This window comes from Gallinula chloropus (assembly GCF_964237585.1).
Source record: "Gallinula chloropus genome assembly, chromosome: 17".
NCBI lineage: Eukaryota > Metazoa > Chordata > Aves > Gruiformes > Rallidae > Gallinula > Gallinula chloropus.
This window is the reverse complement of record NC_140102.1, coordinates 11000880-11018685: the sequence shown is the minus strand read 5'-3', so window position 1 is coordinate 11018685 and position 17806 is coordinate 11000880. Positions and strand designations below refer to the sequence as shown.

Genomic DNA, 17806 nt, shown 5'->3' with positions numbered 1-17806 from the left:
AGACAAGTTTAAAAAAAATCCATTGCCCCATCCAAACCATGTCAATCCTTGTCGAAAAGTATTAAGTACCTATAAAAGACAGGACAGATAATGGCTAGGAATTATTAAACTTTTCCAGTATTAGCCATACCCTAGGGAAAGTGTTTTTTTTTTCTCTAGAACTATTTTTGCAGTTGTTATTGTTCAGGTCATTAATCATTGTGTAACATCTTTTCACTAACACTTCTAAGTATTGTGTGTCAAATGTTTTCACAGAGTTAAAGTCTTGCTATTATTTTTTTTCAATGTTCTTAATTTTTTCCTGCTGCTGGTTCTTCTCCTGTCGCCGTTCACGGCGTGGCGACCTGGTTCAGGAACGGCAACGGCGCCACACTCTGGCCGCACGGTCCATTCAGCTCGCAAACACCAATGTGGTGGACGGCAAATGGCGTTTATTAGAGAGGGGCGCGGGGCTTTATACCCCAGGGATCAGATGTCACTTCCGTCCGCTTACCTCACCGGCTACCTACTATTGGTTACCTAAAGAGAGGGGGGGGTCCTACCTTTCCGTACAGCCCGAAATCTTCCGACCGCCAGGCCCTATCTACCGACATTTCCCCCCTCCCTGTGCTCACTAAAACTACTTATAGTGCAAAGTGCAAAAGTGACATACAATACTGATATATAAAAAGGTGATAGCTTATAACAGTGTTGGACTACAGTAGTGACAATATATAATAGTGATAATACATAATAGCGATAATAATAGTGATAATATATTGTTAGTAATAATATAATAGTGGTAAGTTATAATATTGATAGCTTATAATGTTAGTAGCATAAGGCACATTAAGTGAATGATAGTCAGAGGTAGCTTAGACAGTAGGGTATACTAGGGACAACTACAGAACAGTAGGGGTAATGCTCAGTGGTTGCTTTCTCAAAGCATCTGTCTGTTTTCTACAAAGAGAATGTTAACCCTCTCTAGACGACTCTTGACGAATGCTGTGAGCTTGTTCAGTACGCAGGGTCCGAAAATCAGTGCTATTATGATCATTACAACTGGTCCCAACAAGGTAGATATTAAGGTGGTTAGCCATGGCGAGTAACTAAACCATGATCCCAACCATCCCTGTTGGGCCTCTCTTTCCTTTTTTCTCTGAGCTAACCTTTCTCTCAGTTGAGCCATCGAATCCCTGACTAATCCTGTGTGGTCAGCATAAAAGCAGCATTCCTCTTTCAAGGCGGCACAAAGGCCTCCTTGTTGCATGAACAGGAGGTCTAGTCCTCGTCTGTTCTGCAAGACAACCTCTGAGAGTGAAGAGACAGATTTTTCTAGATGGGTCATAGATTCCTCGAGTCTTTGCAGATCCTCGTCGATGGCAGTTTGTAGTCGAGCCAGGTCTTGGTGATGGTTCAGCATAGCGGTCGCTCCTGTAGCTGTGCCAGCTATTCCCAGGCCGAGCAGTGTTGCTATTGTCAGTGCTGTCAGTATTTCTCTCTTTTGGATCCTGTTGTCTGTTTCTCCCCAGTAATAGCTCATTTCTTCATCCGTATGATATAGGACCCTGGGAATAATCAAAACTTGTACACAAAAGTCAGTTGATGAGTTAAAACGCTTAGTGGACACACAGGGGGTTAGACCTGTCTGATGACAGATCCACATCCCTGATGCGGATGGAACTGCCCATTTATGGGTTCTATCGATCGGAACCGTTTTTGCACAGACTGCACTGTTCCAGCTCGCTAAGGTAGCATTACCAAAACATATGCCTTGGCCTTTAACCTGGTCCAAAGTGATTCCTCTCCGAGGTGTATCCCACTTGCACTGAGTCGGGTTATCTTTTGATGAGTAGCTAAAAGGAGTGTTGAGGGCAATACCCTCATAGTAAGGGGGATAAGCATCATAACACAGCCAACATGCCTTAGTAAGATTGGGGTTGGATCGATTCAGTGATAGGAAAGTAGCATCTAACACATCTAAGAACGATTTGCCAGCCGAAGGGTGAAAGTCTGGGATCGAATTGTCTAAGGGAACCTTTTGTTCGGCTGGTAGGGGACTGGTTGGGGCTGAAGTAGGAACTGTCAAGTTTTCTTTTCTCTGTTGGTTACTGCTTTCGATCTTGACATTGGGAACGATCGCTGGGGTAGTTCTCAGCTCCTTTCTTTTAATGAAGAATAGTCCTCCCCTATTAACGCCACCTTCCCAGTACCTAAAGCCCCAAGTTTTGCCATTAGTCCATCCCCAGTCATTCTCATTTGTTACATTGAGTATAAAGTATTTACATAACTCTCCCTCCTTGGGTCTTCTCACACCCGGAGCCCTCCAAGATCTCCCCACTACCGGTTTCTTGTACCTAACACAATTGTGAGGTCCGAGTTGCATTTGGAGGTACCTGTCTGGTCCTGCATCTGGTGTCCAGTCAGAGGCTATGGTCTCGCATCCCCAAAGAGGACAATGGTACTGACTAGGGGAGTAGCACTGAGGTCTGCCTGGATTAAAGCTAGGACATACATAGTACCTTGCATCCCATCGACACGGGTTCACTGGGAAAAGGTTACAAAGGTGTACCTTAAAGCTAGGAGGGCCTGAGGTGACGATTTTCTGGAGTATTTTATGATCCTCCATTTTCTCATCCTCCCATCTTCCTAACGTCCATTCCCGCGGCCGATGATCATACAGACCTGTAGTTGGCACAACAAACCCTAAAAGTAAAATTACACAGAGACATTGTGGCCCTTTGCCACGGGGACTGTTTCGCCGTTGTTCAGGTTCTGCCATCTCAGGAGTCTTGGGTGCAGACGGGATGTTTGCTGGGTTGTTGTCCTTCTCAGCCACCGGGGTGTATTGGTCACAGGGGCGCCCGATGATCCAGTCCTGTGGACAGAGACTCACCATTTTCATTAGTCTTATTCCGGAGGTCTGGCTTAATGGACTTAAGCGGACACCATTTAATTCTGCCATCTTTTTTAATGGCAGCGTACCCTCGCCCCGTTAGGACCAACCTCCATCCCTGTTCCCATTCTCCCAGCTCATTTCTGATTACAACCAGTGGGCCCTCCTCTAGTGCTCTAGTGGCCCAATGTTTTTGGGTAGGACTGTTTACCTCCTCTCCTCTGGGGAACTGATTCAGCGCTAACAGAGCAGTTGCCAATAGGCGTGTTTGGTCTCCTGTAGGAATGGCATTGGTAAAACCCTCTGCCTTTGCTAGCACTTCTAATTTAGATTTTACTGTTTGGTTTGCTCGCTCGACTATGGCTTGCCCTGTGCTATTATACGGGATGCCGTACGTTAAGGTAGTACCCCATTTCTGAGCGAATGCCCTGACTGTTTTGGAGACAAAGTTTGAGCCATTGTCTGTTTTAATCTGATTAGGAATGCCAAGCCATGCCATGGCAGTTAACCAGTGCTGAATGGTCGCTTTCGAGTCTGCCTTAAGGTGTTGCGTAGCTACGATCACTCCGCTAAATGTGTCTACAGTTACTGCTAGCCATGCTCGAGGTTTCAGTAGCTGACAGAGTGTAAAATCTGTCTGCCACACCTCGGAGGCTTTAAGGCCTCTAGGGTTGACTCCACTGCACCATAGCGGTGATTTCTGGCAGTGAGGGCACGTGGCTACTACATGTTTCGCGTCCGTGACTGAGATCCCACATCTCTTTGCTAGCGCTTTAGCTCCTATATGGAGAGACTCGTGTAGCTGACGAGCATCTCTCAGCGTCCACACCCCTTTTGCGGCGGCATCTGCTTTGTCATTGCCTGTTTGGAAAAGACCTTTTACCGGGCTGTGGCTGTTGATGTGTATGACTGATACGGTGCCTTTCCGAAAAGAAAGCGCTTCTTCTAACATTAAGGCTATTGCCGATGTTGACACACCAGGTCCTGACATGGCTAAGCAAAGCTTTGCTGCAAACATTGAGTCAGTCACTATGTTGAGGTGCTCTGTTGGAAACAGTTCGCACGCCAGCACAATGGCCATTGCTTCCAGCTGCTGCACTGAAAGCCCACAGTCAGTCATTTTAACGCAGTGCCATTTTTCTTCTGCTTGCCATACCGCAGCTGCCGTTGAGGTTACTGAGGATGCATCTGTAAAGACCGTTGGTCCCTGTTGGGGTCGGTCCAAGACCTTTTGTGGAAGGTCTATGTCGATAACCGCTAGCATCTGAGTCCACGGGGGCTTTGTAGCGTACCTAATTTCTCCGCCAAATCCCGCTAAGGCTATGGCTAGGTACTCTGACATTGCCACTGACTGTGCTGGGAGCTGTTTACGGAAAGGTAGGTATATTTTGTCTGGTTCAATACCTAGGTGTCTTAGGGCAAGTTTTCTACCTTTCATGATGAGGTTACCGAGGCATTCGACCCCTGGTGAGAATGCACGCGACGACTTCCCCAGGACTACCCACTGTACTGGTTGAGCTTTTTCAGGGGGGCCTTGGGCTAACGCCCCTACACCCCCTCCCTCTGTGAAGTGTACATACAAATCAAGTGGTACATCTGGGTTCCATCTAGTGAGCGTGCCCGATGATATCTGCTGCTCGATAAAATTGAGAGAGTTCGTTGCCTCTGCTGTCAAAGATTTTTGCTCCCATGCGTTTTTTCCCTTTAAGAGATCGTACAGGGGGTTCATGACTTCTGGAGGGATTAGAACAATGTTACGGAGCCATTGCAAGGATCCCACTAACTGCTGCACATCATGGAGCGTTTTAATGTTTCGGCAGATTTTTATTAGAGGTGGGGTTATGTAGGAACTTGTTATCCCCACCCCCAGGAAACTTACACATGGCCCCTTTTTGATTTTTGCGCTTGCAATTTCAAACCCATTCGATTTCAGGGTCTCTGAGACTGTTGTGACTAACTGGTCTACCTGACCTCCTGTTGGTGCAGCAATCAAAATGTCGTCCATGTACTGAATGATGGTCGCAGTCGGGTCGCTGTGCCGGACCGGTGCCAGTGCTCGATCAACCGTGATCTGACAGATAGTGGGCGAGTTGATCATTCCTTGAGGCAGCACCTTCCACTGAAAGCGCAGGTTAGGGCGTTGGCTATTTGGGAACACAACAGAAAAAGCAAACCGCTCCTTGTCCTCCTCGTGTAGAGGGATGGAGAAAAAGCAGTCTTTAATGTCAAGGACGGCACAAGGTTGCCCTTTTGGTACCATAGAGTTCATAGGCAGCAGTGTCTGAACAGGACCCATGGGTTGAATTCTCTTATTTACTTCCCGCAGGTCATGTAGGAGGCGAAACCCCTCACCAGTTCGTTTGGGTATTACAAAAACTGGAGTGTTCCATGGACTAGTAGAAGGCTCTATGTGACCTCGTTGTAGCTCGCGGTCAACTAGCTCGATAAGCGCATCCATTCGAGGCTTTGGCAGGGGCCACTGCTCGACCCACACCGGGTCGGATGATTTCCATGTTAGCTTAATTGGTGGGAGTGGGTATACTGCAGTGGCCCTTACAATAAATTTGTTACCCTGGCTTTCAGTAGGGCTAAAGCGTCCCTTCCTAACAAGGGTGGAACTCCTGACATGACATATGGAAAAAGGCTGATAGTTTTTTCTGGTCCCTTTTCAGTATGGAGTGTGATTGCTATCAATTGAGCGCTCTTTCTGGCTTGGGTTAGTCCCCCAACCCCGCCTACCATGGGAGCATTTTCCAATTTCCAGTGGGGGGGCCAGTGTGTTTCGGGGATAACTGTGACATCTGCTCCAGTATCAATTAAAAAGGGAACACTGATGGTGGTGTCATTTAAAGTATTATGGAGGGAGCAGACTCCCCACACCACTGGTGGGTTGTCACATTTTACAGCCAAGGCCACCCTGGGGTCCCGTCCCTGGAGGGTGGTTTCTGTTGTCCCTGAGGTGGAGGCAGGTTTGCTTGCAATGGTGGTTGGGCTATATAATTGGTCACTTGAGGTGGCAGGGAGTTTGGAATTGCCTTGCTCCATTTGTGGCTGATATAATTGGGCCGCCTCATATCCCACTCGGGAGAGGGCTGGGTGCGGCCCGGCAGTCCCCTCCCCTTGAAGTTTCCCTGATTGTTATTCCTGCAATCCTTGGCAAAATGTCCCCTCCTTCCACAAGCCCAGCACTGTCCCTTGGGCCGAATTTGGTGCGGGGGAAGCGTTGTTTGCAAGCATCCAGATTGGGGGCAATTTCTCCCGATGTGACCTGCCTGACCGCATTTAAAACACACTGCTGCGCTGGCTACTAGGGCGTGAACAGCTGCCTGGATTGGCACTAAATGTTCTTCCCTCGCAACATGCTTGATCATGTCTGCAATATTTGACCCTGCTGGCAGTGATCGGAGAATTTCTTTAGTTGCCGAGTTACACTGCTGACGTAAGCATTCTGCTACGACCGGGCCTTTAGCTTCCGGAGGCAGCGCTGACGAATCTACTGCTGATTGGAGGCGGTCCACAAATTGTGTGAAGCTTTCGCTTTCACTCTGTTTTATTGTGGCCCATGGTGATGGCTTAGCAATAGTTCTAGAGACTGCATTAATAGCTTCTCTGGCTGCACGAGTAGTTGCCGCGACCTCAGAGGCTCGTAAGCCCTGTGCTTGTGCCTGAGGGGTAAGCATTGCTGGATCTGTACCCATTAGCCGCTGCAGGCTAGAGCCACTCAGAGGATGACCGTTCCCAGCTGCTTGAGCCAGTAGCCTCACACAGTTATCCTCCCATTCTTGTTTAAAAACGATCATTCCTGCCCCGTCAAAAATTAATCTACAAGTTTGTTTTATATCAAAGGGAAGTAAGTCATCTCCTCCAAAAACCCCATCTATGAGAGTGGAGACCATGGCCGAATTAAGCCCTTTATCCGCAATTGCTTTAACGATGGCTTGTATATCCTTAGGGTTTATTGGCGAGTGAGCCCTCCGCCCCCTGGGCATCACCCGGACCGGGAACGCTAACGCGGCTGATGGTGCCCAATCGGCACACGCAATTTGTATTTTTTTCCAATCAGTAAGAGGAATATCTTCCTCTAATGATTCTTTTGTATTTTGGATGCGAATATTTTGGCGTATGATTTTGTCTATTCTCATTTCCTCCTCTGAGTCGGAATCGGTTGTGAGCTGCTCGTCCTGACTAGAGTCCGAGTCAGAGCCGGAGCTCGACTGACCGGCCATTTCCGGTGTTACCCTTCCTTTTGTCGGGCTCCGACCCCGCCCACCGCCTTTGTGGGTGGATCCTCTTTCCCTCCCCCTCGACCCGCCCCTTTTCTTGAGCGGGTTCCGATTGGCTCTCCGCCTGTCGCTCTTGTTCTTGTCCCTTCCTTCTCTATCTCTACCGCTCTTCTCCCCCCCTTCCTTTTCCTGTGATCCAAGAAGCTCTAGAATTTTCTCCGTTTTCGCGCGCGGTCCCCACCCTTCTTCGCCGGCGCCATCTTTGGGAGCACATGGCGGCGGCCATTCCTGAGATTCTGATATCTTAGCGGCTGCCCTAGCCTCCTCAGTTAGCCCGCCCCAGAAAGATTTTGCTCGCTCCTGCCCCTCTGTAAAGATTTTTGTTCGCTCCTGCTCCTCCGCAAAAGTTTTATCTCGCTCCTGCCTCTCCGCGAAAGATTTATCTCGCTCCTGCCTCTCCGCGAAAGATTTATCTCGCTCCTGCCTCTCCGCGAAAGATTTATCTCGCTCCTGCCTCTCCGCAAAAATTTTAGCTCGCTCCTGCCCACCCGTAAAAGTTTTAGCTTGTTCCTGACTCTCCGTGAGCGGATCAGGGTTCGGGTATGGAGGCGGCATATAGCCCTCTCGATCTTTGGGCTCGGCAGGCTTATCACCGTCTGGGGGCTGCAAAGTTTGTGTGGCCGCCCCGATGCCCAATTTTGGGGTGACCAACAAACATCCTTTCGCCGCCCTCCAAGTGTCCTGCTCTTGTATCGCTTTTCGGAGTGCCTGCACGACTCTCCCCCACGATTTCAGAGTTTTCCCACTGCCGGAGGACATAGTTTCCTCGGCTAAAACTTTAGTACATTTATCCCACACCTCAGGATGGAGAATATCAACCGGCTGGTCGATGACCCCGATTTTCAAAAGCCTCGCAACGGCGAGAGTAAAATCTTTAACCTTACACTCAATACCCCACTGCTTATGCAATTCCAATACGACCTTCACAAGGGCTTCCATCCTCCTTGCGGGTCCGAGGGCGTCCCCTCCGCCGGACTGGTCCTGCCGCCCGGCCGCCGTTCACCTGACGCAGGCGAGTTTCCCGGGTTTCCGGCACCAGATGTCGCCGTTCACGGCGTGGCGACCTGGTTCAGGAACGGCAACGGCGCCACACTCTGGCCGCACGGTCCATTCAGCTCGCAAACACCAATGTGGTGGACGGCAAATGGCGTTTATTAGAGAGGGGCGCGGGGCTTTATACCCCAGGGATCAGATGTCACTTCCGTCCGCTTACCTCACCGGCTACCTACTATTGGTTACCTAAAGAGAGGGGGGGGTCCTACCTTTCCGTACAGCCCGAAATCTTCCGACCGCCAGGCCCTATCTACCGACATTCTCCCTATTCTATCCTCTCTTGACTACAAATATCTATCCTATTTTTGTCTGTCTTCTGTCCATTAATTCTTGCCAAGTTGTTGCTTCTTCTGGAAATGTTGATTCTTAGTGTGCTCCTAATCCTTATGGATTTTGGTTTCTAATGATCCCACTGTTTCTGGAGGATACCAGTATATATACATCATTAAATTTAGGAATCAAAAATAGTCTGCAAGTGGATTTGCTTAAAATAACTACATTTTCCTAAATTACTCCCATTTGGAGAAAGACCAGGTGGCCTGGCATAGAGCTCACTGGAGTCACTGACCACTTCCCAGTGCACAAAACCAACTACACTTCATGCCAAATGCTTGTACAGTTTATGGGGTTTTTTGTCTAGTGTGGAACATATGGCTTTTCTGGCCCTGTAAATTACCTCTGCTGTAGAAAACATCAGAATTCTAGCTGGGGAACAGTATATTAGTTGCTGAATTCTTCCAGCTCATACAAGGTATATCCTATCTCATTATCTGATGTGAGGAAGACAGTTTCTTCTAAGTAGCCATCTGTCTGAGTCCATTTTCCAGTAACAAAATTCTACTTGAGTTATATTCAACCCCTTAAATACAGGCATGTATGTTATTTTTATCTAAATAAAAATAATACATGGCTTAGAACAACCCATATTTTCAACCCAGAGAGATTCTTTCATGGAACAGAAAAAAGTTTATTCAAAAGACATAAATATCAGGTTTCTAATAAAGTAACTCTCCTTATTTACATTTTTTTTTAAAAAAGGCTATGAAAGCACTGATGTACAGAATTTGCCAAATAATTAATTTGGCAATTATTTAATTGTCCTCTTTTCATACTGCTAATTACCTTTTCCTATTTTTTTTTGAGACAAAACTCCAGAACTGTTCCCTGAAACAATTCTCAATGCTAAAGATAATTTGATTCGGAAAACCTGATGCTTATCTGCCACCAGTACCTGAAGTGGGAGAGGTAAAATGAAGAAACGGATATCAGACTTTGCTCAAGGGAAGCCCCACTGAAAAGCAACTGTCACTCAGACATTTGTTTTCTGGGACTGTAACATGATTTGGAGGCTAATATTTATCTGGCACAGGCCTCTGCTCACCTCCTCTGCCTTCAATACCAAAGGTAAGTTTCAGTTTAAACAGGGACTGTTGCAGCTTGTTCTCAGCTTTTGCTGAGTTCTTAGCTTACAGGGGTTGTAGTAACCCTTTGATTCCAAGAGGCAACTTGATTTCTCCCTGTATAGTGTAATCTCACATTTCTTGATTGTCATCAAACTGATTTTATGATTGTGCCATCAGTGGCTCCTGACCTAAGATATGATATATTCAGATACCTACAGGGACAAAGATGGAACGATAAGAGTAGACCTGAGTGGCAGTATGGTGTACCATTACATAGCCTCATACATTGGGCAATGTATTTTGATTTATGTGAAATTCTTAATACGCAACACTTTATGTTTTGGCACCACCGAGAGCTACTGTTGCTTACTGCTATGGTAAGTCCCTAAATAGAAATTATGGTTCTAATATAACCCTTATTTTTAGTGCATTCTAGAAAGTAAAGTGTATAGCTGAAAACACTGGGGGGGGCGGGGGGAATCCCCCACTTCCTCTCAGGGCCCCACAGATAGCTTTTTAAATTACTTCTCTCCCCCTTCCCCCCCCCCCCCCCCCCCCCCCCCCCCCCCCGAACTAGAACTTGTATTCATTTTCCAGAAAATGTTTCCTGCTTATGTAGCTAAATTTCCAACCTACTTAGTAAATGCTCTGAGTTTGGGGGAATAGAGCCTAAAAGCAGGCAGGTATTTTACATTCATATTAGTTGTAGTTTACACCTCTAAGTCTCAAATTCATTGTCTAAAAGAGAATGTACAGTAACCACCAAGCCCTGAGGTAGTTTCCCTGTTTAAACCAAAACCTTTCCAGTCAATTGACGTTGTGCATCATACTCGCACCTAAAAACTCCAGCAGCAAAAGGAAACAAGGGGTAAGCTCCTGTGTTAGCCTACTAGAGACCCGACATCATTTGAATCTGAGTTAATCATTTCAATACAGCAGAGACTGAACAGCAAGGCTAATTACTGAATTATGCAATTCCAAAAGGGCTAAGGCAGCAGCCTTATCCAGTATGGGTGAATAGTTAATTATTAATAGCAATCTTAATAAATGTTGCTAATTTTTTTTAACTTCTGTTAAGTCGTCTTCTCCCTTTAAGTTTCCATTATGAGCCACATAGTCACAAGATGGTATCTATCTGTCTACACAAATAAAGGACAGAATTCTTTAAAGGCATTCAGATAGGTCAAAGTTTACTGAAGCTAAGTACTTAGCACATTTGATTTGAAAATGCCTAGTAAAATTAATGGAAAATCTGCTTTTCTACAGTGATTTTCACCAAGTTGTTTAGCTGACCATATTAATATCCTTAGTGACAAGGGATGAGGACAAGGCTGAGGTACTTAAATCCTTCTTTACCTCAGTCTTTAGTAGTAAAGTAGGATGTTCCCTGGGTATTCATCCTCATGAGCTGGCTGACAGGGAGGGAGACCACAACAAAGCTCCCATGATCCTCGAGGAAATTATTAGTGACCTACTTGGCCAGTTAGTTAGATACCCACAAATTCTTGGGGCCAGATGGGATCCACCCAAGGGTATTGAGGAAGCTGGCAGCTGTGTTTGCCAAACCCCTTTCCATCATCTACCAGCAATCCTGACAGACTGGGGAAGTTCCACTGGACTGGAGGCTGGCAGATGTTACACCCATTTACAAGAAAGGTCAGAGGGAGGATCCAGGGAACTACAGGCCTGTCAGTGTGACCTCAGTCCTGGGAAAGATCATGGAGAGGGTTATCTTGGGAGCTTATCATGCAGCACGTGTGTGATGGCTGGGGGATTAAGCCTAGCCAACATGGGTTGGAAGGAGGGTGTAGAGAGGTGGGCAATGGTCTCTTCAGCCAGGGGACAGGAGATGGGACAAGGGGCAATGGGCTCAAGCTGCCCCAGGGGCAGGGTCAGATCAGATGTTAGGAAAAAGTTCTTCACTGAAAGAGTTGTGGGGGCCTGTAACAGGCTGCCCAGGGAGGGGGTTGAGTCACCATCCCTGGATGTGTTTAAAAAAAAGGGTAGATGAGGTACTTAGGGGTATGGTTTAGCGTAGGGCAGGAATGGTTGGACTTGATGAACTTAAAGGTCTTACCCAACCTTGTGATTCTGTGATACGGATTCAATTGTTTAGGACTTTAAAAACTGTTGGGTTGCATGCATGGAAACATGTCTTTATTTTAGAATTCACATATGCTCAGCAAGGCTCTAAGCAATCATTTAATTCTTTTTTTAAGCACCAGTAACATAATAGAATTCCTACAAGAAGACACTTTCCTGTGAATTTAAATAGTACGGATTTTTGGTAATTTCTATCTACTGGCATTTTAATTTTAAAATTATAATGTTCATCAAATACAAAATTTTAAGACTAATGCTCAGGTTAGAAAATTACTGAAATTATAATAATATCATCTGGAAATAGAAGTTAGAGATCAGTGTAAATTATTTAGTGTGTAAAAGATTTAGAAAGCTATAAATTTATGTAACAAATATAAAGAAAGCATGTAAAAGATGAAATGACCTATTCTAGCAAGTCAAAGACCAATTCTCAGCTTGGATTTCTCCATTTAGACGGAAGTATTCAAAAGCTGGTGAGGTAGTCTCACTCTGATTTAATCAATGCAGTTTCTGTTTATCTTGCTGGAAACAAATGGGAATCACCAGAGCAGAACTAATCTCAGCCTAAACTAAGCACTTAGGATATGCCAGACTTTTTGACCCTGGATTTACTGATTTTTTTCTCCTGCTATACAGGAGTGTAGGATGACTAGCTCAATTGGATATCTGAAGTTAGGTATAATTTATCATGATTTTAACTTCATATCTCACCAAATACATTTAACAATTTTACTCAAGGGTAAATGATATGTGAGGAAAATAGCAGGGGAAAAAAGCAAATTTCATTGGTCTTTGCATCACCCCCAGGTTTTTTGTAGTTTTTGTTTGGGTTCTTTTTAAAATTCACCTCCTGGAAGCCATATTAAAGTATACATTTAAGGAATAGTACATATGAGTCTGAGGTTGAAGACACATTAATAGATAATCTGTGAAATATACAGCTCAATGGATGGTGTCCTTACTCGCTTGTCTCTTCCTACACCACCACTTGCAAGGAGTGGGGAAGGGATAAAATAAATTTTACAAGACTAGTACCTCCTACTACAGGGCTTCCACAAACCTTGTTTATGGTGTAATTAGCATACCATGATGAACAGCAGATCATATTTTTTAACAGAAGAGGACAAAGTCTTTTGATTCATGTACCAGAAGAACAAATTATCATTAGAAAACTAACTAAAAAAAATTAAGATGAGTAAAAATAGAAAAGATACTTGTTTTAAATATGATTTGCAAGGAAAATGGAGTAAAATAAATCTGGACGATATTACATAGGGAATCAGGTAAATTCACCTGCTTTGCCTGTTTGAATATTAAAAAACCTCCTACCTTCAGGTAATTTTGCCATCATTTCAAAAATCTGATGCGTGTTCTTCCGACAGAGATCTACGGGATCATCCAAGAGCTTGGTGAGGGCAGAAATTACTCCGTTTTGTATCAACCCTTGCCTACGAACAACATTGCAGGACAGATCACAGAATTATTAAGGTAGGAAAAGACCTCCAAGATCATCTCCTCCAACCATTCCCCCCCCCCCAACCTATACCACTAATTAAACCATGTCTCCAAGTACATCATATAACCTTTCCTTGAACACCGTGAGGGACAATGACTCTACCACCTCCCTGGGCAATATGTTCCAATGCCCAACCACTCTTTCAGAGAAGAAATTTCTCCTAATTTCTAACCAGTGTCCCCGGCACAATCTGCAGCCATTCCCTCTTATCTTGTTGCTACTTATCTGTGAAAAGAGGCTGACACCCAGCTCACCACAAGCTCCTTTCAAGTAGTTGTAGAGAGATTTAAATAAGTATAATAAAACTCACATTTGTGAGAGGCTTAATCTTAACTAAATACTTGTTTACATTGTGCCTATCTTGCCAAAATTTGGAAATTCATTTATTTCTCACTGAAATGTCTGTCTTGCTTCCCATACCATTTAGTAAACTCTGGAATTACACCTACCTGCCCACATTATGCATAACCATTATATAGAGGATTTGTGTTGTTTTTTGTCGGACAGTACTGTCATGATGTAGCAGCAAAGTCTTCAGGTTATCCAAGAATCCTATGAGACATGAAACCTCTTTTTAACATTTAACTTCAGCATTCATTTTAAATAGCAATATTCATTGAAGTGCAAACAATCAGAATTTTCATCTTGTCCTCAGTGAAATTCTCATTGACATATCTCAAGTAGTGAAGGAAGTTTCAAGGCCTGTTGCCAAAAATACCATGCTACAAACAAGCTGCTGATTTCTGTATCAAGTTAAATCCTTGCAAATATTTATTAAGTGGCATAACTCCAAAAATAAGTCAAGTCAGTGGAGCTATAGATGTTTTTACAAAGGCATATGTTTGCATGATTGACACTTATATTCTAAAATAACTTTCTTTAGACACAGCATGGGCTATGTAAAAATCGTGTTGCTTTTCACATACAAATAAATTTGGTGAACCATCAGTGATTATGTGCATGCACACAGAGTGCTGACGGAAGAGAACCCCAAAGAAATAAGAATCTTGCATTACTTCAGCAGTTACTGTTAATCAAACAATAACTTATTAACTTTTGACCATGATTATTTCTCTTACAAGGAAAAAACTATGAAGGAAGTAAATGAAGACAAAAGCACTGGCAAAGTGGAGGACAACTTCGGTGTTACACAATGACCTATATAGATACACAACAGACTTAAAAGTTGCAAGAAAAGTTTGTGGGGTTTTTTCCAAAATCCAAATTTAGGATTCTTCCAAGTGCTGGGATAAAGACTTTTGAAAATAGTGGTCACCAAATATAATCCTGATAAGGATATCATGCTTTGTTATATTAACATCTTAATTTTGTATAAATTCCAGGCATTTTTTGTTACAATGTATTCTATAATCACTGAGATACTTCTGAGGAGTTCTGCAATAAAAGCTCTGATGTTTCATCTCTCCAGTGAAGTTGGATGTGCCACGCTATCCACTGCTGAAGAAATTAATGGCAAAACCTGATGGATTTTGTGAAATAACTTGTAAACCTTATTTGAATTATGAACAAAAATAGTAAAAGCTTTATAAGAGGTTTTTTTTGCCTGCTGGTATTATTATGGGATATGAGTATTTTGAGCACCTCAAGTATGAAAATTCCAAGAAGGTACAGCTGTCATACATAGCAGAAAATGTCTACTTAAGAAAGAAAAGGAAAACAAAAAAAAGGAAAGGGGAAATTTTGCCCTTTTCTCCTGCTCTAGGATAACTTACAACTGCTTTCACCAACAAACCACTTACCTATTTCTATTGCCTGGTAGACATTTTCTGGGTCGTGGATCAGATCGCAGAGCGCCATCAATGCCCGCTGCTGAGTTAGCAGCTCAGGAGACTGCAACTCCTCTTTCAGTTTAGGAAGGGCCCTCTTGCCAAATGCAACAGGAGCTTTTGTGGGATCAATATGAGGGGGGAGGTTGGCTGAGATACGAGCATGTGCCATCCCAAATTTTCCTGGGGAGGATTCTCCTTATCCCTGAAAATACTGCAAAATGCACATGATGATTGGACAGCTAATGTGCCAAAAAAGACAACTACCACCTTTAAGCAGTGCTTTGTGTCCCAGAAGAGTTATTTTAGCAGGCATTAATTGCTCAGAAACTAAGAAAGAAGAGGCTGTTATGGTTCAAAGTCATCAGCATTGACGTCTGTTCATCAGCTGAACCGCCTTACCTGGTTTAATACTCTACTGCACTGTTCAAAAGAGAAAGCCTCAAACCGCAAGGTGAGGGAGGGGATTTGCAAAGGGTTAAAAGTGAAGTCGCCTGAGAAGGGGGTCAAAATATTAAAGCGAAAGCAAACAAAACATCACTTTCAAAATAGCCTGCTTTTCAAAGGGTTCTAGTTTAAACCCGCCCTCAGAACTTGCCGGCGTTCGGAGGAACCGGTGACGCCTGACCTCCCCGTCCCCTCGGTACGGAAAACGGCCCGCTGACGGAGGCAAACAGCCTCCGATGCTGAAAACTGCCCAACAGCAAAACAAGCAGCCGCAAAGTTAAAAGCGCTGCGCAACAACTGCACTTCTCTCTTCAAAACAAAAGAACGCGGTTAACATAATCCCCGGCGCCCTGTCCCTCCAACATGTCGCCGCCTCAGCCCCTTCCCGCTTCCCGCGCCACAGCTCCCGCGTGCTGTAGTTGCCACAGCAATTAGCTTTTAGCGTACGCCCGCTCCGTGAATAAAAACTACGCAGCCAAGCCTGCCGAGTCTGCTTGTGCGTCAACAGCGTAAGTAACGCGTTTGACGGTAGGTGATGTGAGAGAGCAGCGTCAAGGGCGCGGTTGGTGAATCGGAGGCCGGGGCCGCCGCAAACGTGGGGCTGCGGGCGCGGCTGTGGGGTGGCGCGACCCGGGAGGGAGCGTGTGAGGAGGCGATGGTGAGGCGCTGCTGAGGGGTTGCGGTGTGGAGCTCGTCTTACCCTCTCTGCCAAAGCTTGGAGGGAAGCTCTTTTCTTGCCCCCTGGTTTTTAAGTAATTTCTGTTGAACAAAATAGGGGAAAAAAAAACCCCAAAACCCCCCAAATCATCAGATAGAACAAAATGGCGGTTGAGTTAATGGCGAGATAGAGCAGGTGAGTGCCCTGAGGTGCAGGGGTTGAAGGGACCTCAGTGACTTTGGACTACTGTTTGTTTCCTAGTCTTTTCAAGAATGTCACTGTTAGCAGCTAGAATGTGTAGCAAGGGTTTCCTTATCATCCCATAGTTTTATGTAATTACATTCTGGGACTGTTCAGCCTGGAGAAAAGAAGACTAAGGGGGGACCTTGTTAATTTTATAAACATTATAAACATAAGCTGGTTTGTTCTGAATAGCTTGTACTATAAAAGGTTAGTACTCAGTGCAGATAGATAAACCATTGAGATGTTTTTCATTATGTTTGAGTAACAGTTATAATAATCAAAGTTCTTAAACTGGATTTTACAAAGCCAAAGTCATTCAGATCAGCCGGATTAAAACACACCACAGGAATAAGTTCCGGTTTGTTGATCTTCAAAATCCATAAAAGGAAAAATTGCTACTTTATAAAAGTATTTTCTGGAAAGGATTTATTTTTCTGCAGTATTTTACAGCAGACTATTTAAAATAGAGGGTTTTTTTCCCACAAATTAGGTTTGACTTCCACTAACTATATATTTGCAAAGTTTCATCCTGTTTTAATAGGAAGACAGTGAACTTTCCTCAGTGTAGAAGGGGTGGAAGATCAGAGACTTCTCTTATCCTTCAGCATTAACGCTGCTCTTACCCTTTTGGCATAAGTTGTTCTGTCTTGTCTTTCACCACAGTTTGAAATACTGATTTTGGCTAGTGGTCATGACATTAACTTATTTTATGTACAGCTTCTGAATGCCTTCCTCAAATTCTTTGTCCACAGAATCTGCTGGTGCAGTGTTGATGTAAGGAGGGTTGTGATGCCATGGAGACACTATCTTCCTAGTCCTCCCTAGTGATTGAATCCCCTTCAGCTCTGTAAGAAGAGAAAATCTTTGTCTCCGTGCCAATCTTTCTCAGTCTTTTTAGCAGCTTTCTATTTCTTAAATAATTGATCTTTATCCTCTTATGGTGTTGATTTGATAAAATGGGATATGTGTGTGTGAGATACAGATTAAATGTGCTAAATGTAAGTGAAGATGACCTCTCAAATTTAAAATGTTTCTGTTTGATTGCCTTGGTCCCTCCTGTACTTTAGATTCACTGAGGTTGTTGGATTGGTTTTCTGTTTTTTTTTTTCTGATAGCTTAGTTTGTGAAAGAGCTCTAGGAGATGAGCAGTGAGTCAGCCTACACCCCACAGAATTTGACATGCTTAGAATGTGATGCACTGAAACTAGGACAATATGGAGAAAACAATGGAGCATTTGAGACTTACAAACTGGCAGTGTTTTTCTTTTTTTATTATTAGAACATTATTAAGACAGTAATGTTGCGGTAAAGTCATTCAAACTTGACAGACAAAAGGGCAGGAGCCCACCAAAAAAGGGGTCTAGATCCCTCTAGTTTTACATGGTCACAACTAGCCTGGTAAGTAGAGCAATGCATATGGTAATAAATACTGTAGTGT

At 44.3% G+C, this 17806-nt stretch overlaps 1 protein-coding gene across 1 annotated transcript in view; it reads right to left on the bottom strand.

Moving 5' to 3' along the window:
• Positions 1-15192, bottom strand: part of RSPH14 (radial spoke head 14 homolog) — a gene marked incomplete at both ends in the record, with an annotated part of 99197 nt that extends 84005 nt beyond the window's left edge. Inside the window, 3 exons of the mRNA XM_084271921.1 lie at positions 13047-13165; positions 13683-13785; positions 14994-15192. Of these exons, the coding sequence (XP_084128047.1) occupies positions 13047-13165; positions 13683-13785; positions 14994-15192 (421 nt within the window). The remainder of the gene's footprint in view (positions 1-13046; positions 13166-13682; positions 13786-14993) is intronic.
• Positions 15193-17806: the final 2614 nt, after the last annotated feature.